The following is a 25653-nucleotide window of genomic DNA, read 5'->3' as shown; positions in this document are numbered from 1 at the left end:
TTGTCGCAGTGATAAACATGAGGTTTTCGATGATATACAAAATATGGAAAGAAAAGCAATAGTTGTGATATGTCTTCATATGTTATAAATAAAAGCAAATATGGAGATGAACGGTAAGTTTATTACAGAAAAGGTACATTTAAGTGACTTTCTTACGATTGAAAGACTTAAATAGGCCTTCAATAGAAATGTTTGACAAATCTGCAACGCAAATATTTGTAAGCCTATGAATGAAAAAAAAGCTAATTATGACTTAGCATTTTGGACGCCTTTACATCTTGCATTCACTGCGCTTCAAACAAATGTCAGTTATACATTCCGTTAATCAAGTAGTCCAACTTGCTGTAATGGCGTCTCTGCCAACCATCAAATAGTCGCTTTCCAAGCAAAACCATGAGAACAAAGGTCAGGAAGATCCCGATGGACAAAACAACAATCAGGCCTGCAGACATCTGGACTGAATCCCTCATCTAACTACCAGAGTGCGAATCATTACCGCCAAACGTATTGTCTTCGACATCGCTACTTGCAGGTGGTGTTCCTGAAAGTAATGAATGGATTAATATGCTTGTCGTGCATTAATAAAATCGCTGATTAATGGTGTTCATGAACACATATGAACACGAACATATGTAGAAATAATGAAACTATAGAAACAATACCAGGAAAACAATTCGTTTCAACATCAGCATTACAATTCGATTAAATTGCAATATAATTACTCAATGGTTTAATATGTAATACAGCAACATACAACTACTATTTGATGCAGGAAACGAGGTCGTAAAGAGACTTTATCTATGTAGCTTTTTATTCACGGGTATTAAGGCTGCGTCATGGAAACATGAAGTGTTTCTGCATTCTTTGCAATGAAGATATATAACTCGCATTTCAGGCCTAATGAGTTTTATTAAGGACGAATCGAAAATCAGCTTGGTATCAGAAGTTCGATTTCTAAAAGCGTAATATGCCACTTTTTATACAACACTATGTATAATGATTGCATGACATTATTAAAAGTATGTCTTATACAGGTATATTTTAAATCAAAACATGCAAGTGACCCAATGGTAAAAATCGCAGACATTATCTTACCGCTTTCGTATTCATTATATGAGATTGTGGTCGTTTTGGTTTGATCAGAGGGTGAAGTTATCCTCGAGGAATCTGATGTGGTTGACCCACTTGGCCGGTGAGTAGTTGTACCTTACAATCAAAACATGTATACATGTACATGGTTAAATTAAAAATTTATATATATATATATATATATATATATATATATATATATATATATATATATATATATATATATATATATCATGTAAGTTGCAAAACAATGTTAAACACGTGTTTATCTATTCACAAAAATGTTGGAATCGTTATTTGATAAAAAATCTTACGTGTCGTTTTCCAAGGCCAATACGTGTCAGTATTTGTAGATGTAGTCGTACTTTCCGTTGACTGTGTAACCGATTTTGTCTCAGATTGCACGACATTTTCATGTGCATCATTGTCCACCGTTTTACCATTAATTTCCGTTTCATTGTGTTCAACAATTTCATGTGAAGTGGTATGAATTGTCTGGGTTTCATATGTTTGGCTAGAAGCGGACTCTTTAATGTGCTAGTGGTACTTTTACTGTCTGAGTCAGAATTTGCAGTGGATGATGGTTGTGATTCACGCTGCGTCGGGGCGTTTGTAACATCAAACAAGGTTGACCTGGTGGTTGTCAAGGTCGTTGTAGATACGGTTTGTATCGTCGATGGCGGGTCTGTCACAACTACGGCAGTGGTTGTGGTCACTGTATCTTTTACACTCGTGTTGAAATCAATAGTGGTCGAGCTGGTAGAAGTTGCGCTTGAACTCGTCGTGGAAGGGTTGGTTGTCGAAATTACATGTGCTGTCGAGGTCGTCGTAAACTGTACGAACAGCATATAAATATAAGGCGGAATATGATGTTTTTTAAATAAATATAGACGATGTAATACTGCTCTTGTTGGTTTCGATCTTGTTTTTTTTGTTTGAATCGACCGTTTCATTGTGATTGTCATCGCTTTATGAATCTGCGTTCTTAACTTCGTGTTCGATTTGTACTTGAATGATGTTCGTTTATATACCTTGAACTTATAAGATTGCTAAATTGCTGACGCAACATGCGATTCATTTTGATTTCATTATTTAAAATTTAATTTCAAAGACGTTTTTTATTTAACGTTTAGTGTTCACAGACTGACGAAACGACATTTTGTCCAGCATTTTGTCATTTATTTAAACATATGATTGTTAATATACTAACAATACTTGTTTACGCGCATTCATCATTTGCAAAATACATGATTTTGGTATTTATGAGGATATTCACTGACATTGGAAATAAACAAACAAGTTGCAAACAAGAGTAAGAAAAAACATTCCCACGTTAAACAGACAAAAAGTATTTGCAATTTATTGACGTGCAATTATTTGTTTATATGTTTTACACATGTATGTGTTTGTGTTTTTCTTTGCGTAATGAAGCACACACAAGTTGTTGTGTTTGTTCTTCCTTTCAGCATCAATTATGAAAGTTGCTTCTTAATAAATATATTTTTTCATTTGACTGCATCGTTAAAATGCATAGAAAATGAGTGTTACTCAAACATAAATTATCATTCATGTCGAGTGTACTTTAATAATAGAGCTGACAACCATATTGAATTTACTTTTTTACATATCATACAAATCGGGAAATGCATCATAAATACATCACAAATAATTCGCACATTATACGAATTGAGAGAGTTGTTGATGTACAATAAAACTTGTTCAGAGTAAATAAGATATTCTAACGAAAAACTTGAGCATTCCATAACAACGTTGTCAACTGCTTTATCGCTTTCATCTGTTACGGTAGTGATATACATGTACTTTCAAATGTCACGTCCATATTTGCGGCGACAATCAAAACATTGTATTACTAATGACAATTAACAACGTTAACATTAGCCTATATGTTGTTCAGTTTTGTTTACAACAATTATTTTGGTAAATGCGAAATTTCACAAAATAATGCTTCAATCGATGTATACCAACTGTCTCGCCACAATCAATTGCGTACTTCATATTTCGTAAAATGATGAACATTTTGCTCGATATGTTAAGTGTCAGATTTGAAATGCCCAGTAAAGTAAAACTCATTTATATTAACCACCAGTATTTTTTATTTTCAGACATGTAACAAATAGCCTATACGATAAAGAACAAAAATTATGGATGGGGACAAATATTCAAAAATCGGCCGAATACTCGATTTCGAAATTCATATATGAATATTCTATTTTATGGAAAAGAAACTTCGATAATGTATACGCGCTAGGTCGCATAATCTGTTCAGTACAGGCAATTTTCGTGTATAAATAATTGTTTTGAAAACAGCTGCCATCAATTAACGAGATGATAATTATCATACTGAAGGATGCCATGTGAGAGGAAGCGATTGAATTGGTTTTATCGCGAAATTTACACCGTGTTCAACAATAGAGACAACCCGACTTATGTTACTTTTAAATGGCCAATCAGTTTAGTTGCTCATAAATGTTCATATTAATTACGCAAGTAGATTAACCAATAAAATTTGTTTGAAAAAAAGATAACTTATTTAGGCATTAGAGCATTTATTTCGAAAGCGCTATATGTTCTGGATACATCTACATCTACAATATAGATTCTTACTACTATAAAGTTAAATCAATTAATAGTGTCACCCTCTCGTGTTTGGAATTATTTCACGCGCTCACGTTATGAAACGAAAAATGGCATTTGTGTGCAAAGAAGGAATATAATTTATGTATCATCTTAATTTTATCCACGTTTTGATATCGTATTTGTTATGAAATTTTATCTAGGGAAAGTAATCCCTATAAATAATATTAAACATGGCAATGTATATTAAATCATATCGCAAATGGGAATATTAAAGTGTCACATGCTCTGATAAGGTTATCGTTATCAAAACCTGATACTCGGGTTATTGTAAGAAATAGTTCTTCATCAGTAAGAAGTGGAATAAACTTTAAGGAAACAAACTCACGATAAGCACATGCAGAAATATAATCAACGATTATTTGTTACAGCTTAGACGACACCTTTACACTAAATGAAACAAATGTTTCAGATCGTGCGTTCACTTTCCATTACATGCAAGTGCGTGTCCATTTATCTCTAACAATTAACTAATTTAACTAAAACAATTAACAAACACAATGCAGTTTCATTGTCCCATTTTCATCGTGTTTTTGTTCTAATTAAACAAACGCTAACAGGGTTGCAAAGTAAAATTTCGTTGCTTTTGTAATAAAAAGGTTGTGTTTGTGGCACACTGTTCACAATGTCATAATTCAATCAAGGACACAGCAAAAAGAAATTGTGGCGACCCGTATAAGCTAAACTTATGAATTTCACATTTGTAAAATGCAAAATTAAGAGATTCGCCTGTTATTGAGTAGTGCGTCGAGAATCAGGAACATAGCATTGTGTTTAGTTTTAAGTGAGGATTGATAAATTGTCCGTCTGGATTTATATTTCCTTAAACATAATGTCAACACAACAAGAATGTGCTTTTGTATAACAATCAAATAATTGAATTGAATAACAATAAGTGAACGTTTTTTTCATTTGTGTTAAATTAGAGGCAAAATTCATGCGCATTAACTGCTCCGGGCGATTTATTTAATTTCCTGCCAGTAAAACGAAGACAATTGCTATAAACTAGTTTACAAAAAAGGAAATAACGGATATCGATTATTTGCACTGAAGCTCTGTGTATCAGATATCTAAACAGCATCAATTGTGGTGTACATGAAAGTTCAGGCGGAAACTTAAGCAGCCAGTATTGTTTTAACTTACGTATATGCATGTAGACAGGCTAATGAACTACTGATCCTTATGGCAATTGTGTGTCTAGATTTGTTAAAATATTTATATGTGGTTATCAGTTATCCATTTATGAACAACAATAATATGCAACATATTATTTTGTATTATTGGTGATATTTCATGTTTTCAATTGTACCAGCTTTGCTCGGGTATTTTTAAATTACAGTTTATTCATAATACTACAATCACGATCACATTTGTTAGATCGATTCGAAATATATTACAGGGGCTAGCTAATCAAATTAAGTGGGCGATTTAACAACGTTCGTATTTATTACGATATTTTTTTAAGTTTCAAGACATACATCTGTATATTGTGTTTAGATCTTGAATATAACACATGATGATGAGATATGTAAACAAAGTTTACATATCCATTATAAATAACGAAATAATTGTAGTTATAGAAATTGCGGTTTGCTGCACATGTTTTTATCTAGTCAATCATGAATATACAATGAAAACTCGGCCCAAACATATATAATATCTTTTCTTCCTCAAGCTTGAACATATGTTACTTAATAAATGGGTTAAGTTATACTTATTTTGCGACAATCAGTCATGTCGTTAATTCTGTATTATTGAGGAAGAAGCGAGTGAAAGAAAAATGAAATGTCCTGGACAATAACGGATGTTTTCTTGAATTTATATCTCGATGCAGGCATTGCTGCAGTTTACTTTTGGGTTCATGCAATGTTCGATACCTATATAACTTTTGAAAACTGGGACAGCAAATCTTATAAATATGGTACATATGTGTGGCCAAACTTATAGCAATAATGTCGTGACCTTCATTTCTAAAAACTTTTTTCGGTAACAATTCGATAATTATTAATTTAAGACATTCCAGACGTATTTTGTATTATTTAATACGTAAAGCGACTCGGGTTTAAGGTTAATATATACATGAGCAGAAATGCATATACGTGTACAACAAATAGTGAAAATAATAAATACAAGAAATATAGCGTATACTACATTTTTTATTAGGTTTTGGTTTCATATGCTCAAAACAAGCTGTGCAGATCAGATTAATTTCATGAAAAATATTTTTTACTAGGATGATTTTACATTATTGAAAACAATACATGTCAACAAACCATTTTAGTCAAAATACAATTTCCTCTTTGTCATGGTTTCCATACAGTTAATAGAAATTTCAATTTCTAATACCTGTATGCAGAACAGACGTGGGAAATAAGTTAAATCATAGCACGGACATGTTCAAATTTGCCTGGTTAAATTTTATCGCACGGGAGTCTCTCGCACTTTGCACGGATGCGCACGTGCTTCGTACCATCGCATCGAAAATAAATCGTAACCTAGCCACAAGGAGATCACAGGATTCCAGTTAAACAATGATATATGGTATATGTACATACAATTATAGATCTAAGTATGATATTGTGTTATCAGTCGTTAACACAATTGCACATTTTAAATGAAGCACACGCCTGTTCGCATCGTTGCTTGTATATAAAGTCTACAACATTTTGTTTTGTACGCATTCTTTTTTGAAACGCTCGTTTCTATATACATTGATGCATATTGATATAGTAGAAATAAAGAAATAAGTTTACACAATAGTATTATGCAAATGTTTTTTTCTCTTTTTAATATACATCATATACTTTCAAGTTTCCAATATTCTTCCAAGGTCGACACTGTTGTTGATGAAGACGATAAACACTATGCGGAGATAATCGTCTAGTTGGACGCACCTAAGACAACCTTAAAAGCATCGCAGCGGCTAGTTCTATGTAACCACAATTTGCAAGGTTATCCGTCACCAAATGTTTATCGGTCGTTTGTTACCACAAGCATATCAGCTGGTCGTCACCACAATTGGTTTTCCGTAATGGCTAAAGTATCCGTTTTCCGTAACCACAAGTCAGTCATAAGGTGTAACAGTAAGTGAAGCCACAAGTGTATCGGATATCTGTAACCGCAGATCTTTTGGTTTTCCGTAACCCCAAGTAAAATCATCCCTGATCTGGAATGATTTGTGTTTGTATCGTAATACACCGTTATTCGACCGTAATTACGTAATAATAGTGTTTGCATGCATTTTGTTTACTCAACAATGACATTAAAATAAAGCAACACATGGATAACATGCGTGTATATTAATAAAACTGGGTAAGGATGGATATACAAGATTATGTGCTCAAAACAAGTTATATATATATGCAGAGATTTGGTCACACTGTTTCTGTTGTATATGTGAATCAACGACGTATTACCAAGTGTTGCTATGGTTTCAAACGATTCGAGAAATTTCAATAGAAAAAGCTTGGTTCGCTTGTCGCTTTTTCCAAACACTATTGCTGACAGGTATACGCTTAAGCACTGATCAAATTATCATAATAATGTAAATAGTGTATCACAGTTTTTCATGTAATTGACAATGATTAGCATGATTATACTGTTTTAAAGCAAGTTATGTATTGAACAAAAATATCTGACATCATTGTTTAAACGTAGTTACACATTGTATGTAATCACTTGGTATTTCGTAAAAGTAAAAATACAGTGTATGTATACAAGAATCATGTATAACTATATCGCATGTATGATGAGTTTGTCGCCTAAGGCATGTGTTGAACTAGATTTTAGCGGTTTTTAGTTTTTTTATAATCAGAAGTTCAACTTTTGACATGTTATGTACATAAATTCTAATACTGACTAGGTTTATGAACAATTGTTATGCACTTTAGTTGATATGACAAATTCATTAAGAGCAACAATTAAACTATTTTTTGAAGCGTCCAACAATGAACCCGTCAAATTAATATCAATGTTGCAATTTACGGGTTTGAAAGTAGTTTACATTGCAAAGTAAATATCTGCGCGTCACCTCTGCCTTAATGTGGATTTGTAATGTCTATAGTAAAAATTGAGACATTATTAACGATTTTTCGATATTTTTCTTATCTATATGAAACAGCATAATTGCAAATTTGATGAAGCTTTTATTTCCTGTTTATAATTGTGCACAAATGGTATTGCACGCCTTTCAAGGCCGTGAATTAATTATAGATGAGGAGCAATACAAACTCCAAAAAGACAGCTTCTGTCTATTGATAACGCGCGGCTGTGTTTATTTAAAAGCATTTAATTAGTGTATGTATTACTTTGTAATCAACTTGTGGCAGCGCTGAACGATTTATTAAGACATATTTATAATTGAAATTAATAATAATTTCTAACGCAACACTTTTCAATCTTGAATATCTCAGTTATGAGTTAAGATTATAATTAAAAAATTGTACATGTTATCATTTGGCTAAATTGTGGACACCAGGAAAAAATAATTTAATTCTAAACAATGCATGGCTCATATGAAAATTTCAACGCAACCGTGCATTTTGGCATTTTGAAGGCTACCCGCAAGTGATTAGATGACTTTTCTAACGCAGCCTCTTTTAAACTCGAATATCTCACGTTTGAGTAAAGATTATTCTTAAAAGTTGTGTATGTGATCATTTGACTACATTAGTTGCAAGCTAACCATAAAATCATTCATCCGTGGCGACGGACGCTTAAACACGTGGGATTTTAGCCTGCAATTTGCCAAAATGCGCGGTTGCGCTTTTAAATATTCATTGAACCATATATTGTTAGAAATAATGTCATGTTTTCCTGGTGTAAGAAACCACCTAAAATGATGAAATTAAAATAAATTAAGATTAATAACGCGTTTCACAATTTCAACGTGCAAAAAGATGAAACCATACATAACCAAAGTGCTAAAGCGTCCAATCGTAATATATTAATGATTTATTCGTAAGCTTGCCCAGAATTCAGTAAAATGATCCCATGTGAAATTTATATTCAAAATCTTAACCCATAACTAACTTTTTCAAGTTTAAAAAGTGTGGCGTTAGAAAAGTCTCCATGAGTAGATCTAAATATATGTGATTGGTTGGTCATCACTTTCATCTCCCATTACTTTATTTTGGAACCATGTAAATTGTGTTTCATTTGCCTTACAATTATTGAATTTATAATTCAGTTATGAGGTTATTGTCAGTGACGGAAATATGACATAGTATATGATCGCATCATTTAATATTAAGATATTAATCATGATGGAGTTATTCGCACATAAAAAAATGGATCATGGCGTCTAGTGTTGTGGAATTCGTTTAAATAGCTAGGGTGGTTGTGGCAACAATCGGGATCCCGGAAACACGTTATTAATGATCTTTGTCCTGCAGTTGTTTATTATAGTTGGCGTAAAAATTCCTGAAATCTGAAATCTGATGGCATTTCTTAGGCATGGCTTCTTTTTATGTTATTGGCGTCGCCCTGGAGGGCGGCGACTAGTATGTAATGCATTTTGTTTTCGCTCATGGGAGGAGAAGTTATTTTACGGATCAATGTATATATTTTTGTTTTAAGAATATATTGCATAGTGGTGATTTTTTGTGTAAATTAGTGTTAATTAGTACTGCATTTGTACATTCATTATAACATTTATTGCCAATAATGCAAAGCTTATTGTTTTAATTAATAACTGATCCACAACTGATCACAGGGGAAAGAGCACAGGGACTGGGCAAATACGCGAAACTTTCTGGTTTTGTATAAAAACAAATGATGTTTTGTATAAAAACAAAACATAATCAAAATATATTTATTTTTCGGTTTTTCCAATTTGCTTATTTAGTGGAGAATCAATGTAGTACGATATTTAACGACCTATCGCGCAAGCAAGTTTATTGGAAGGCGTAGTGGTACGAAAACGTACAATGTATTAGTTTATTAATAGACATATAATAACGATCGCTATACACAACTTCACCAAATAGCAGTACATAAGTGAATGTCAGCCGGAATAGCTCAGTTGGGAGAGCGTTAGACAGAAGTTGTTTACGCAACAGTCATCTAAAGGCCCCCGGTTCAATCCCGGGTTCCTGCACGAACGGAACATTTCGGCGGCTGACAATTTTTTTCAGTCAGGTTAATAAATATAATAAAGCTTTATTTTATGTAGACATATTTAAAAATTCATTTTACTACAATTGGACATTTTTATTAAAATTAATGGATGCAACGTGGTGACAACGTTAATTAAAATTTCTTACATCACTTAAATATCTTATAAAAAATACACCTGTTTTTATATTAACAAATGAATGCAAACAACACATCTATTATCCATGTATTTTTATGGTTGTCTATCATAGGCCTATCCCTACCACATATAGAGCGCGAAGCGCGACAAGTATTATTGATTCTGACAATGAGTTGCGATAAAGGAAGCAGCCGCTTATCAAGGAGGAGCTGTGTCCCAGCAACCCGTTTCCCTAGAGTCAAGCACTCCTCGAAGTTTTTTTTTAAGAACCACATATAGAGCGCGAAGCGCGACACGTATTACTATCCAGGTGGTATGGGCCCTTTAGCATTATCCGACCATTACGTCCATAGTTATCTTCCTTAGAATTTGAGAAATTTTAAAATCCTTGTTCGAAGTCCAAAATTTTCATCCGATTGTTCACAAACTTTCACAGTTTTTTTTATCAATGAGGACCCAACCCAAACTCTATATGAGCAATATCGAACCATAAGTCCAGAATGATGTCTCTTTGAATTTAAAAATAAAAGTGAAAAACTGCTTGGTTAGGTGATTATGTCAAAAATTTTCATCAGATTCTTTCCAAACTTACAGTGTCTTCATATCAATGAGCATTTTTACCTCATTTAAAATGAGAAACATCGGGACAATAAGTCCAGAATTTTTTTTCTATTAAATTTGACAAAATAAACAATGTCCACTTGTTTAAAAGATTTCACACCTTTCGTCTGAATCTTTCCAAACTTGTTAAGTGTTTTTATATCAGTATTACTCGAACCCTATTGAAAATGATGAATATCGGAGCAAAACATCTATTATGATCTTTTACTGAATTTCAAAGTATTGTGAAATGCAGCTTTTTTATTCAATTTACAGTTTTCATTCATTTTTTTTCAAACTTTTACAGTTTTCATATCAATGAGCACTCAACCCCTATCGTAAATGAGCAACGTAAGAATAAGTTCAGAATCATCTCCCCATAAAGTTGAGAAAAATATGAAATTACGCTTACAAGATGAAGCAGATTTTTTAAAACCTACACAGTTCTGTTCCATTAATGAAAACTGCACACGGATACCAGTAAAAAAAATTAAACCAATGTAAATAAAATGAACTATGTAATATTTGGGAGTGACAACACAAAATCATAGAAAATGGTTATTTGGGGGTTATAACACAACATCATAAATAATGGTTATTTGGGGGTTATAACACAAAATCATAGATAATGGTTATACCAGTATCTTTTTCTATTTTGTTTAAAATAATCGGCCAATATAATAATATTTACAGTAGAAAAAAATCGTTCCATGTAACTTCATTGAGTGCCTTTTACACTGAAATTCCCGACGCCCTTTGATGCTTTGCATCAATATTTATCTTGTAATGATTGCAAATACATTTTTTTAATCTGGAGGGGATGTCACCCTCTGGGATGCTTGACGACCCAGTAATTAGGTCAAAAGGTCAATAATGGCATTTTGCTTAAAAAATTGAGGTAACATTGCCAAAATTGTGAAATATCAGATACTTTTACTGATTTTACTCATGAGCTGACTTATGTTTGATACTTGAAGGTTTATCTCATTTTTAACTGATTTTGGCTTTTTCATTAGTAAGTGAAAGGTCATCGAGTGCACTTTTTTTAACCCGTATGGAACGTAAATTGCAGTGTATGTTCAAACAAACCAAAGATCCATGTATTATATATTTGTAAGTAACTTTTCAATGAGAGATGGATACTTTGATGATGAAAAGAGTATATCTCTGTTGTATCTTAAGTGAATGTTCCTAACTTTCTTTGTAAATTATGTTACCAGAATTAAAAGAAAACAATGTTCAATTTTATACTTTAATACTTATTGCGTTTTATAATATAACAACTTTTTATAATAAGAACCAAAATTATTTCTGCATTATCCTTTCAATACAATTACGAGACTTTAAACAATGAAAGTATAGTTACAAGTAAACATGTGTGATCTATGTTACAGTCTAAATATATATATATTGTTTTATATGCATATTGTGCTAAATTCTTTTTTAAATAAAATATTTTATCACAAATATACTCTAATTGCGTTCTTAATACTACCCGTTCTATAATGTCATATTCATGCAAGATAAGTTATTTTTACTACACCAAATTAGTATTAATTGTAATAGATATGAATAATGTAAAAACAATATTTTACCAAAAACAGTGATCTATTTAGTTATATATTTCAAAATCTTGAAGTACCATTTATAATATAAAACAAATGTTCATCTGACTTCAATGCACGATTATGACCTACTGTAACATCATGCTGAAGATAATGTCGGTCTTGTATGATAATTTATTTAACATACGTTACATAAATTCACAGTTGTGTTTCAAACCACGAATTACTATGGCAGTGTATTATCTCCTTATCTTTTATCGTTTACAATAATTATCTAGGGTTAAACAGCTATTCGCTTCAAATGCGCATTCAAACAAGCATCCTTGGTCAGATCGATAGCACTTACATCGTGCGGTACTACACTTGGTTTGACAGTCACATAATACTAACTGGACACATGCTGCAGGGACCTTTGGTTTCCTCATCCATACCGGTTTTAATGAATTTTCTTCAAGTTTCAATGTGCCAATATCAAGAGGATAATCAGGCTGAAAATCCTTATCTGTGGCATTAAGCCATATCTTTGCCTGATAATTTGCCTTTTAATGTGAAGTTCAAGCGCATCATTTGTAGGGGGTAACAAATCCAAACTCTTCCTGGCTTTCAAAAATAACCGATACGCACATGTGTCAATGTTTGGGGGGTCGTCCTGACAGCAGCCATACAGCACACACAGAAATGTAGAAACTGCCAGAGCAAAACCATCGCTACCAACCCAACACCCTCTGATTGTGCGATATACTTCACCCAGGCGATTTTCTTACTTATACCATTTAGATTAGACGTAGTGTTGCACCCTGTCAATGCGTGAAACCCAAAAATGTTCCTCCTGAGAGTGACACCGAGATTTTCAGATATTGTGTGCACAGGATAACATTTTCTTTGTTTGCCTGTAACATATATCATATTTACATCGGCGTCAGCTCCAAGGCGGTATATTAATAAGAGCAGAACGTGAGTGTCTCTACAATATACTTCTAAACGCCTGGAAGATTTTCTGATTGTTTTAGCAGTTGGTTTGAGAAAAACTCAGCCAAGTCTGCTTTGTTCAATGTGTGTGATATACTGTTCCCATATTTGCGGAAGAGGAACGTTTGGACTTGTTATGAGCTTCATAAAAGGTCGATGCTTTCCTTTCCTCTTAACTCCCGTTTCTTCTTTGATATATTTACTTCCAACGTATCGATCAAAAGTCACATCAACTCGGGTAGTGTTTGCGCTGAAATGCCTTAAAACAGATGTTACAAAAACAGTTGCATATTGTCCAAATGTTTGACAGTCCTAAGGCTTACCTAAACTCTGTATTAGCGCGTGTCCATCAATTATTGCACATGTTGCATCAGTCGTTGTCGGAACAACTTGAGGCGTCACTATATCATTTTCCTTTGTAAGCACTTGGAGTATGTTTGATTTCTGGGTTTCATGCATTTTCCCACTAGCCTTTGCAAACGATAATGGCACATCAGAAAGTTCATGTTCTAGTACAGATGCTGTTTCTACGGCTATCCCTGAATTATCTGCGTTGAAAAGTTTCTGCATTAGCTGTCTGTCAGCCTTTAAAATCTTTGTCCCTTTCTGCTGTTCACTGACTGTCTCCTTATAGAGATATGCAAATGTTTTGGACTGTACCTTTTGAATAGAAGCATAAAATTTAACATTATGCTCTGTCAGCCTTTTCTTTGCAAATTCCATGAGTTATGTTTTACTTCGACTTTCACAGGTTAATAAATCATCTGTGATATCATTAGTTGCTTCGTCATCATCATTTTGATTGCACAATTTCATGGTACTATTGAAAACCTCTGATCTTACTGACCACGTAATACAAAACCTATCTCTTGCCTGGTCCTGTCTTGTTAATCCAACAATACCCCCTGTCTTTTTACACAATCTGTTTATCCACTCAGTAGCTCGGTCAACAGGTACTCCGTTGAATGCTTTTTCTTTCAGCCTGACTACAAAGTGACCTTCAATAAACTCTTTTAACACTTCAGGTGCTGCATATTCTTATGCTTTTATGGGCATAGTTGGTGTGGTCGTACACTATTAGCCACGGTAGCATCCCGGAAAAGGTTTCAATATGCAATAGCCAATCGCCTATCCTTTGGGCTTTAATGAACTTCATAAGGATGTCAACCAAATGTTGGTAGCAATTCCAGATAGAAAAGTTTTGTTCTTCACTTCACTTTTCTCTTTGTCGAATGTATATAGTAATTCACCAGGGATTAGATCAGCAGTATAAGAAATATGCAGTTTAAACAGGATCAAGAATGTACACTTAAAAACAATGTAATAAAATAGTGAAATACACAAATGAGTTTCAGTCTTTTCTTAAGCGTACGTTGTACTTCATTATATTTATAATGGATAACTTTAATTTTTCTGTTTACTTTACAAATATGTTTATAGAGTTACCAAAAAATGCAAAAAAATATTTCATTGTTAACAAAAAATACTTTTTCAACATACTATTTTATTCTGTTGATTTTCAATGCCAGTTGTCATGTTTATTTTGGCATAAAAGTGCAGTAAATTACCTTTTGACCTATACAAGTGAACACTAGAAAAGATACAATTTTAATTAGATCCAAGCAGATTCATTTTCAGACAATATTACTGCCTTAAACTTTTCAATTTTCGTTATACATCATAATGAGATGTATTTCATCTCCTAAGCAACTGAAAACTGTACCCATTGACATTTGACATAATTAAAAGGATTTCAAGCACCTGAGAAGGTGACATCCCATCTAGATTTTCAGCAGAGTGTATGTAGATACTATAAAACATAAAAAGAAGCCATGCCTAAAAATTGCCAACCAACTTTTTTCCCAGGCACATTTCTCAGATTTTTAGGTTAACTACTATGGAAACAAATGATCTCAGTATTAATGTCAACGCAATGTCTTCGCTTTTGGACTTTTTCTTTTTAGAAGACAATTTTTATTTTATATAAAGTAATGTTTATCCTTAAAACTTTTCTCGAATAGTCATGTCAACCCATAATTTATTACATTACACGGAAATTCTAGTTATCATCCTTGTCCTGGACGAGTTAAAAACTAAATTTTAGCAGTCGTTTTCATGAACAAAAACTTCAAGTATTTCCATAACAAACATGGATATTTCCTATAAGTTTTTATACTGACTTTGGCATTATACATGTAATTGATCTGAATTTATTTATCTGAAATAATAACATGCGATTGGAACTAAATAATTATTGAATTTCACGGGAAACAATTTATCATCGTCGTCATCTTTTCATGCGCAAAAAGGCCAAAAGCCCATACACAAATATGCACTCAGATCAAATATGCGAATAAACGTTACTTGGAAACAAACATTCATTACAAAAAAGTATTGTCTTTAGAGCATTGGTTATATACAACATACATAAAACAGTGAATTACACAGTCAATTAAACCCTGAAATATATTACCCTCGCATCCTTGTTAATATAGAAAAATATACGTAGTCACATTACGAATAATTTGCATAAATTCAGACGGCATTAAGTTAAGATACCACTGGGGGCTGACGAGGTCAAAGCGTAGTCCGTTTCGCTACGACGTCGGGTATATGTTTTACTACGAAAACATTGTTTAAAAACATATGACATCGAGAACGGATTAGTCGAAAATTGTGTTTTAAACATGTAAGATCATGCTTTTCTAATAACAAAACTCTGAATTTAAGCATAATGACATTTCATAGGTTTGTTACATCAAATTATATTCCAAGATTTGTCTGGTTTATGCGGTCAAACATGAAATATACCGCTGATTTTCAAAGCGAAGTCAAGTTTCACTTTTAAAAATGCAATTAAGGTTTACAACTGTGTTTAATTGACACCATTTTACAATTTCCATATTGATCTATGTATCGTTAAGCCACTGGTGTGTTTAGAAATGTGTGGGGTGACTCAGTTATCAGAAATAAAGGCTAAATATTATTATTAGGCATGATCATGTCTCTGACAGTATACGTATAAGCCTCGCTACGACAACGCTTTAGCGTGTATGCGTTTCTCACAGAAGACGTATTGGTTATCTCTCGAAGGCAAAATGAAGGAAAAAAAAGTTAATACAGAGTCATGGAGTGGCTGGATGTTTCCTTTGAGGAAGAGGTAGTAACAACGGCACAACATGATTCGAAGCGCACAGTCGACATTGTATTGCACATTATTGCACATGATATAATTAAATTCACGACTAGGCCAAATGAAACGATTAAACTCGAAAATCCATATAATATAAGATGACAGTTGAGAGTCGATAACCTAATGTCGTCGGTCTCAATAAAAATGACGCATCTTTACCTCGTGGCAATCCCTTATACGTTCATTTTGATACAGACCGACGATAGGTTTTCAGCATACGGTACTCTTTATCAAATAACATTCGATTCTCGTTATCCCCAACTCGCTTATCTCAAAACTCTGCTTATGTCAAAGTAAATCCCATGTCCCAACTTCGATCATTATGTATCTCATACGGAATTTGATTTTTACATTGTATATATCAAAGCGATTTTCTTGAAAATCGGTTATCGTCAACTAATTTTGAGATGAATTTCATGTTCGTATACATGATTTTACCTGTAAAATCCACACCTGTAACAGCCGTAAGGTGTGGAAAGTAGGACCCCAATGGCACAAATTCGCAATTGCATAACCAATATATTGTTGTAAAGGTGTGGCAGTGGGTTCTGTCACAGGCTATTGTTTACTGCGTACATGACAGCCGGTAAATTTACCTCGTGTTACAATGCGGTTAAGGCCCAGTCTCACTATGATGCCGGCGGAGCCCCAGTGCGTGATCAGGCATCTACCGGGTTGAACCGGGGCCCTACCGGGATGAACCGGTGCTCCACCGGGATGAACCGTGGACGACCGGGGACAACCGGGGCTCCACCGGGAGTATTAAAATGTTTAATACCTCCGGGATGAACCGGGAGTCACCGGGTAGGACCGGCAACGACCGGCTTGGCACCGGGAACAACCGGGACTGTATCGGGAACAACCGGTATGAAACATTTGAATACTTTCCCGGTGGAGTCCCGGTTGTCCCCGGTTAAACCGGGGCGTTGCCGCAGCTCTGCCGGGGTCTGATGCCGGTATAGTCCCGGTGAGTGCCGGCGTAGTGACGGTATACCAGGACTCTGCCGGGACTACCGGCTTTCACCGGGTTCAACCTTTTCGTTTGGATGTTCATGCGCACAGTGAAGCACGGCATCTTTTGCACTGGGAAATGGCAGTCTGCAGTAACTGCAAACTGCATGTGATTTGTCCTGAAATGTATACAGAAACTTCGTTGAGCAACCTATACATTATATTTGTACTCGTTGCGCAACCAATACCTACTCTGTGCGAAACCTATACATAAAGTGACTTGTAATTTCCTTCGAAAAAAAGCATTTGAATAATTAAAAAATATGTTCGTAACCTGTTTGCACTTTAAAATGTGTAATGTACACTGAATCAAAGTAACATGTAGTTTTATTTTATTTAAGTAACCGTAATTAGCTATTTTAACAGAATAACCACCTTATGCATTGCTTCAAATCAAAATATTTCGATTTTAGCTTAAAATAAACTTAATGGTTGCAATTACGCGTATTTGTTATTAGTTTGTTATTGAAAATAAGAACCTACTATTACTGGATGTTCCGTTCTCTGATCCATAAACACCAGAAAAGATGAAACTCGCCTGATTAAGTAGTGTATTTACACAATGTTTTCGTAGTAAAACCTATACCCGACGTCGTAGCGAAACGGACTACGATTTGACCTCGTCAGCCCCCAGTGGATACTGTTGTTGGATTCAAGTGATGCATTGTTGTCAAAAACTAAGGTTAATATTTGATGCGTAAGCTTTTGTTCAAATAACATATCAACAACGAACTGAAAGTCACCCTTTATGTATACTGCACAGAACGGGCATTTAAACATATATAGTAAACCAGAGCTACCACTTATGACGTTTAATAAGCTTATAAACCTCTTTGAAAGCCTGCGTTTTGACATACGATGTCAAAGTGTGTGTCGACGTGAAAGTAACCAACCGATCAAACCAGTACATTGTCTCATAAATGTTCGAATAAGGACGAACTGCAAGACAACCATCCTTAATCTGATTTACGTATACCATTATGTCACGAACTTTACTTATTTAACCGAACAAGATGTATGAAAATCCCTCGGCCATTTTGAATATTATGTTATCGTCATTGTTCATATTGTTCGTTAACTGTATTAAGTTCCATGGGAATCTGCCACTCCACTAAACAAGTCAAAGACAGCGACCAGTCGGCTATATTGAATTTCATCGAAATAAACATTATGTCACACACTACTATTCTTTCTTCACTTCATTTAAAGTATGAGAAGGAAGACTATTAAAGGACAAACTTTTATCTAAGATGGCTACAAGTTGTTCGTGTTTAATTTAATATAATAAGCATTTATGTAATACTGATCTTTATTAAAATAGAATGCCATGTAAATCTAAAATAATTCGAATGACATTAACTGCTTCTGGACTAAAGGCCAGTCAACATAATTTATAACAAAGTTTGTGCATCTTGCTTTATTTGATTTTATTACAATTATTTAAACATTTTCTTCATGCATGTTATGTACCAAAATACGAAAAAAATATTTTTTTCACAAGCTTAAGATAGCTGTTACAATAACAATAGGCTAATTTAATAATCGGTTGTTGCGTATGAATTATATAACTGTATGAATTTGTTAATCAAAGTTCATCAAAGTCCATGGTGTAAAAAAATGTAATCAGTTAACTTATTTTACAAAAGAACAATTGATTCTGTAAAAACTAAAACATATAAAAACTGCTTGACCAATTCGACAAATATTGGGATATCTGGTACAAAGGTCACATCGTGAATGATTTATACGAATTTTAATGATCTTATTCAGTTATTTTATCCGACAAGTCGTAAAATAGATGGATTAAAATGTTTGAAACATTTAAACTTCACATAACATATTTGCTGTGTGATGATTTTCATAAAAAGTAACTTTTTTATTAAAATGTCGTTTAAATTGGTCATCATTATAAACGTAATTAAGTTACATAATTTTATATTGATTTTTGGTTAGTCAGTATTTGTATGCCATACTGATTAAATATTGTAGCAGTTATAAACATGCAAACACGAAAGGTGTTCGATGGTATACAAAATATGGAAAGAAAAGCAATAGTTGTGATATGTCTTCATATGTTATAAATAAAATATGGAGATGAACGGTAAGTTTATATCAGAAAAGGTGCATTTATGTGGCTTTCTTACGATTGAAAGACTTAAATATGCCTTCAATAGAAAATGTTTGACAAATCTGCAACGCAAATATGTGTGAGCCTATGAATGAAAGAAATCTAATTATGACTTAGCATTTTGGACGCCTTTACATTTTGCATTCACTGCGGTTCAAACACATGTCAGTTATACATTCCGTTAATCAAGTAGTCCAACTTGCTGTAATGGCGTCTCTGCCATCCATCAAATAGTCTCTTTCCAAGCACAACCATGAGAACAAAGGTCAGGAAGATCCCGATGGACAAAACAACAATATGGCCTGCAGACATCTGGACTGAATCCTTCATCTTACTACCAGAGTGCGAATCATTACCGCCAAACGTTTTGTCTTCGGCATCGTTGCTTGCAGGTGGTGTTCCTGAAAGTATGGAATGGATTAGTATGCTTGTCGTGCATTAACGGAATCGCTGATTAATGGTGTTCATGAATACATATGCACATGAACATATGTAAAAAGAATGAAACTATAGAAACAATACCAGGAAAACAATTTGTTTTAACATCAGCTTTTAAATTCGATTAAATTGCAATATAATTCCTCAATGGTTTAATATGTAATACAACAACATAAATCTACTATTGGATGCAGGAAATTAGGTCGTAAAGAGACTAACATCTTCTGTAGCGTTTTATTTACGGGTATTTAGGCTGCGTCATGGAAACATGACATGTTTTTGTATTCTTTGCAATGAAGATATATAACTCGCATTTCAGGCTTATTGAGTTTTATTAAGGAAGAATCGAAAAATCAGCTTGGTATCAGAAGCTCCATTTCTAAATGCATGATATGCCACTTTTAAAATAACACCATGTATTACGATAACATGACATTTTTAAAAGTATGTCTTATACCGGTATATTCTAAATCAAAACATGCAAGTTAACCCAATGATACAAATCTAAGACATTATGTTACCGCTTTCGTATTCATTATATGACATTGTGGTCGTTGTGGTTTGATCAGAGGTCGAAGTTATCGACGAGGAATCTGATGTTGTTGACCCATTAGACCGGTGAGTAGTTTTACCTTACAATCAAAACATGTATACATGGTTAAATTAGAAAACGTATACATATATATATTAAAATATCATGTTAGATTCCAAACTCATCACCCGATGAATTAGTTATTTCATAAAAGACACGTATTTGAGGGAAAGAAAGGGATGTTAAACACGTGTTTAGTTATTAACAAAAATGTTGGAATCATTATTTGATAAATAATCTTACGTGTCGTTTTCCAAGGCCAAAATGTGTCAGTATTAGTAGATGTAGTCGTACTTTCCGTTGATTGTGTAACCGATTTTGTCCCAGATTGCACGACATTTTCATGTACATCATAGTCCAAAGTTTTACCATTAACTTCCGTTTCATTGATTTCATCAAGTCCAGGTGAAGTGGTATGAATTGTCTGGGTTTCATATGTTTGGCTAGAAGCGGTCAAATTCGTATTATTCATTCCATTGTCTGTTACATTCATAATTGCCGTTTTTGTCGGCGATATTGTGGAAGTAATGCTCTTTAATGTGCTAGTGTAACTATTACTGTCTGTGTCAGAATTTGCAGTGGATGAAGGTAGTGATTCACGCTGCGTCGGGGCGTTTGCAACATCAATCAAGATTGGCCTGGTGGTTGTCAAGGTCGTTGTAGATACGGTTTGTATCGACGATGGCGCGTCTGTCACAACTACGTCAGTGGTTGTGGTCACTGTATCTTTTACACTCGTGTTGAAATCAATAGTGGTCGAGCTGGTAGAGGTTGCGCTTGAACTCGTCGTGGAAGGGGTGGATGTCGAAACAACATATGCTGTCGAGGTCGTCGTAGAATCGGTTTGTGTCGGCGATTGCGATTCTGTCTCATTTTTGTCGCGCGATGTGGGTTTCGATTCTTTTTCAGCAGTGTACGTTGTCACTTCATCGTTTACACTAGAGGTAAAATCAGTAGTGGTCGAGCTGGTGAAAGTTGTGGTTGAACTCGTCGTAGTAGGGGTAGTGATGGTCGACGTAGTGCTGTCAAGTGAACTGGTTGCCTGTGTCCGGGCGACATTCGTCAAACTGAGCAAAGCAATGCCCGTGAACAGATGATTCATTTTTATATCCGTTCCTGGGTTATCTCACTAATTGCTTGTATTTGATAACATCACATATAAAGGTCCTCTTCATGTGCCTGTAATAAAGACTCACTATTTATTCTTTATTATTTTATTTTTAACGATAACTATGGATTTAACTTTGTACAACTGCATATAGGATTGAAATACAAATATCTGTTAAGTTCCCCTACCGGTCGTTCACCAGGGCGGTGGTTTTGCTCTCCGCCCATTCGTTATCAAATTTCAAAATTATAAACACTAAATGCCACTTGATAAACAAACACATTGCAACGTGGGGAGTATGCACGGCATTTCATTTTTCCGTACTGGTAAACTTATACGATGATTATGACATTAGTATACAGGCTTACCACGTCCATCTGTCGATCACTACCTTTGTTAGTAATTCCGTCTTTTTTAATTTTTTAAATACCAAATTATGTAGGTTTTTGTAAGTTCCACCAATTAAGCAGTAGTTATGTTTGAGGCACTTGTCTTGATTTGCTACAATGGCACATTACTCCCGTTTTGCGACAATATTCGGATTAAAATATGGATGAGAGCGAATTCAACTGCTTTTTAATATGTTTGAAAAGAGACTTTTTAAATCCGATTGATTCGTTCATATTTAGAGGTGGGTGGGGTGAGGAGATTGGGCACCTCTTAATATAAACACTTGATCTTAATAGTGCATGAAGAATGAACATGGGCTCCATTATTAAACATTACAAGGGTGCAGGTTGATTTCTATTTGAAATTAATGCACAATCTGTATTAAATAAATGGTAAGCAGACTAATGTGTCCTTTGCAACACTGTCAATGTATTGTTTAACTGACATTATACATAATGATCAAAAATGATATTACTTTACCATTTGTACTATGGAGCTTGCATTTGAATTATTATGGTATCCGGTCTTTACTTTAGTGTCAAGCAGTAAAGGTGTGGTATCAACCGTCACCTGCCACTGTTTCATCGGTTTAACACAATATGGTCACAAAACGGTATGTAATATGTGTTAATTTAAACGTGTTTGAAAGTAATGGGCATCTGGTCTCGGCATAGTTTTGTTATTGTGTCTTTCATTTAAGCTTCACTTTCTGTGTTCATTGCTTACATTGCTCTATACTATGTTAAAATTGTTTTAAACCATTCACAAACACATGTGCATGGTGGCATAGAACAACCATATAAGGTTCGCGAAAAGAGTTATTGTTGACTAGATAAAATCGTGTCAGTATTATACTCCCCAAAAACTGAACTGTAAGAGAGGTGCATAAGGAAATTAGGTTTACCGTCTGGATGTTCGTGAGGCCTTCGGATGTCTTATCTAGGGTATTACTCGAAATCTTACAGAGGTATCAACATGGCACTGTATTGGTAGATAGGGCTAGTCAAACCATAACTCGTGTTTTCATAAATGCACGGTTATAAACCATTGCTATGCTTATACTTCACTTTGGCCTGCGACATTACACCTTCGGATATAAACTGTTCCCTCTAAATGTAACCAATAAGTCCTTACTAACAATGTTTTATTTTCGCACAATGACATGTTAGTGGGGGAATATTTCATGTTATGTGTCTTTCGTAGGTTACTTAATCACATTATGTTCTTGATCAGCTTGTTTACCAGTATCAAGTAATCAGTTACTGACAACCGCCCTTTTTAAAATAGAGGTAGGGGCAAAATGGCAAGAGTTATGCGACTGGGTCGGGAATCGAACCACGCGGTCCATAGAATTGTAGTCCAGCGGTTTATATACTTAACGAAACACTGGACTCAAAGTACCTCAAACTGACACAAAAATGTACGCTTCACTAAACAATAAGCAGTTAAAAGGAATATAAACGTGTTATACTTTGCCTTATACATTAATTATCAAAATGAACTTCGCATTACCAAGATATGACAGCGGAAGAACAAATTACTAAAAAGGACTACTTAGGTGTAATAATCTTTCAGGTAGTGAGGAAACGTTTGGATAAAAATCAATATGTGTCAATAACAACAACGTTTTAAGATTTACTTTGTCAGATACATATCATGATATACTAAAGTTACATGTTTGATAAAGTGGCAGTCCTGTTTAACGTGTGACACTCTTGTGCACTCTTATACCATCGATATTACTAAATACTTGTACTAATAAAATATCTGACAACAATATATTCATTAAAAAGTAGACAATCTTTTTGCGAACCTTATGTGGTTGTAGAAAGTCACTTCTATGCCATCATACACTTTATATTTATTCGGGTCAAATGTCAGAAATTATAACGTATTATTATTTATTTGTTTTTTAAAATAAATACATGTTTAAAACATGTTATTGCAATCACTGCACAACAACCGCGTTATATATTACAAATATCTTTCAATATGTTATATACTATTTGTCCGACATTCAGTTAACTGTCCCAATATATTCAGCAAGGGCTTTGTTGACGTCGTACTATCATGTTTATAAGCATTCACTACCGTCGAACAGATCATCCTTGTTGTCGATTATCATGATAATGTTACACCATATGGCACATAGTTCCGTGTCATTTGCAAAGCACCACAATACAAATTTTGCATCACGGTATATATCCTATGAGATTATAAAAAAATCAACGTAAACACTCACAAACCATGTATGAGCATGATCGATATTTTCATTGATTATTGATAATAATGATGATAATCATGATTTCCAAAATATGTATTTTAAATGAAAAGCAGTGTTTAACAAAGTGGATACCGGTTCCATATAGGGAGGGGTTACATGTACCAATTTTTTCTCTAACGTGACGTATGTTTATGTCATAAGATCGCACGTTTATTTATTATGTGTAAGCGGTAACAAGATATACACATATATAAGCATGTGTATACTAAATAACGTTTATAATACATCGTGACACATAAGCAGTTTAAAGGGGCCTTTTCACAGATTTTGGCATTTTTTTAACTTATTCATTAAATGCTTTATATCGATAAATGTAAAAATTGGATCGTAAAAGCTCCAGTAAAAAATCAAGAATAAAATTTAAAAAAGGAAAAGAACATTGCCCGGACCAGGTTTCGAACCAGTGACCCCTGGAGTCCTGCCAGAGTCCTGAAGTAAAAACGCTTTAGCCTACTGAGCTATTCCGCCGACTACACAATGTGACGTATTTTATACCTTATATAAGCAATCTTCGTAGTTTCACAAAATTTAACGACAAAAACAGAACTCTTTTAACTGGGTCGTCTTTACTCATACAATTGCTTTCTTCAATCGCGATTTTAACTGTGTAAAAAACAAATATATCGATGGGTAAACGTTATAATAACAGATTCAATTTATTAAGCATTTACTAACGAGACAAAATTAAAAATCCCTGTGGTTAGAAAATCATTGTCCAACCGAGAAGCCTGCCTATGTACGGTCGTGAAAAATTACTTCAAAAACTTAACATTTTCTATGTCAAAATAAATATTTCATTATGCGATGAATACCTTCTATATGTAACAAATTTTTACATATGTAAACCAGCTACTCCTAACTTTACGCATCCACGTATAGTCCAAGCTAGTCCAAGCTTAACTGCAATCGTGATATCATGACCGGTTATTTACATCGTTTACCGTAAACATATAAAGACGGATATGTTCAAAGATAACATTCAGTCCATTTTGTTGTTGAAAAGCTTTATTATCAATCAATAGGGTTGTACAAAAAAAAACTCTGACGAATACAAAACGGTAACCCCAAAATCAATTAAATGCAACAGCCTGTGCTGTTTGAATGTCGAAATGGTCCAGGAACAGTTCTTTAATACTCCGTGGTCACATATGGCGAAAATCTCACGTTAAAGGGACCTTTTCTGGTTTTGGTAAAATTAAACAAAAACGTTTCAGATTCGCAAATTTTCGTTGTAGTTATGATATGTGTGATGAAACAGTAATACTGAACATTTACTATTCTCTGAAATATCCATTATACGCATATTTTGACGTTTTAAAAACCTGAAAATTATCAAACGAAAATTGTGTATTACTACGAGGATTGCTTATATAAAGTA

General features: G+C 34.0%; 1 protein-coding gene across 3 annotated transcripts; it reads right to left on the bottom strand.

The window, feature by feature from the left end:
* LOC127850073 (uncharacterized) lies at window positions 1-25294 on the bottom strand. Of its 3 annotated transcripts, none has more exons than XM_052382821.1 (4): window positions 25112-25294; window positions 20737-21672; window positions 1096-1206; window positions 1-541 (listed from the first exon to the last, which is right to left on the bottom strand). In XM_052382821.1, the coding sequence occupies exons 2-4, from the start codon at window positions 21593-21595 to the stop codon at window positions 471-473; spliced, it is 1041 nt and encodes a 346-aa protein (XP_052238781.1). In that variant the 5' UTR covers window positions 21596-21672; window positions 25112-25294; the 3' UTR covers window positions 1-470. The 3 variants fall into 3 exon arrangements, with proteins under 3 accessions (XP_052238781.1, XP_052238780.1, XP_052238779.1); XM_052382820.1 differs by lacking the exons at window positions 1-541; window positions 1096-1206 and adding exons at window positions 18771-19864; window positions 20423-20533 and having other exon boundaries at window positions 25088-25294; XM_052382819.1 differs by lacking the exons at window positions 1-541; window positions 1096-1206 and adding exons at window positions 18771-19864; window positions 20423-20533 and having other exon boundaries at window positions 25112-25293.
* Between the last annotated feature and the right edge of the window lie 359 nt (window positions 25295-25653).

Source organism: Dreissena polymorpha, chromosome 11, assembly GCF_020536995.1.
Source record: "Dreissena polymorpha isolate Duluth1 chromosome 11, UMN_Dpol_1.0, whole genome shotgun sequence".
NCBI lineage: Eukaryota > Metazoa > Mollusca > Bivalvia > Myida > Dreissenidae > Dreissena > Dreissena polymorpha.
The sequence above is the reverse complement of the archived record's forward strand: the minus strand, read 5'-3'. Positions and strand labels throughout refer to the sequence as shown.

Excerpts from the sequence above, each read along its gene's own strand:
- LOC127850073 (XM_052382820.1), bottom strand. The coding sequence starts at position 21,595 with ATGAATCATCTGTTCACGGGCATTGCTTTGCTCAGTTTGACGAATGTC. Across the intron at positions 20,534-20,736 it reads TTGGCCTTGGAAAACGACAC|GTAAAACTACTCACCGGTCT; the intron begins GTAAGATTATTT and ends TTTGATTGTAAG. Across the intron at positions 19,865-20,422 it reads ATATAATGAATACGAAAGCG|GAACACCACCTGCAAGCAAC; the intron begins GTAACATAATGT and ends CCATACTTTCAG.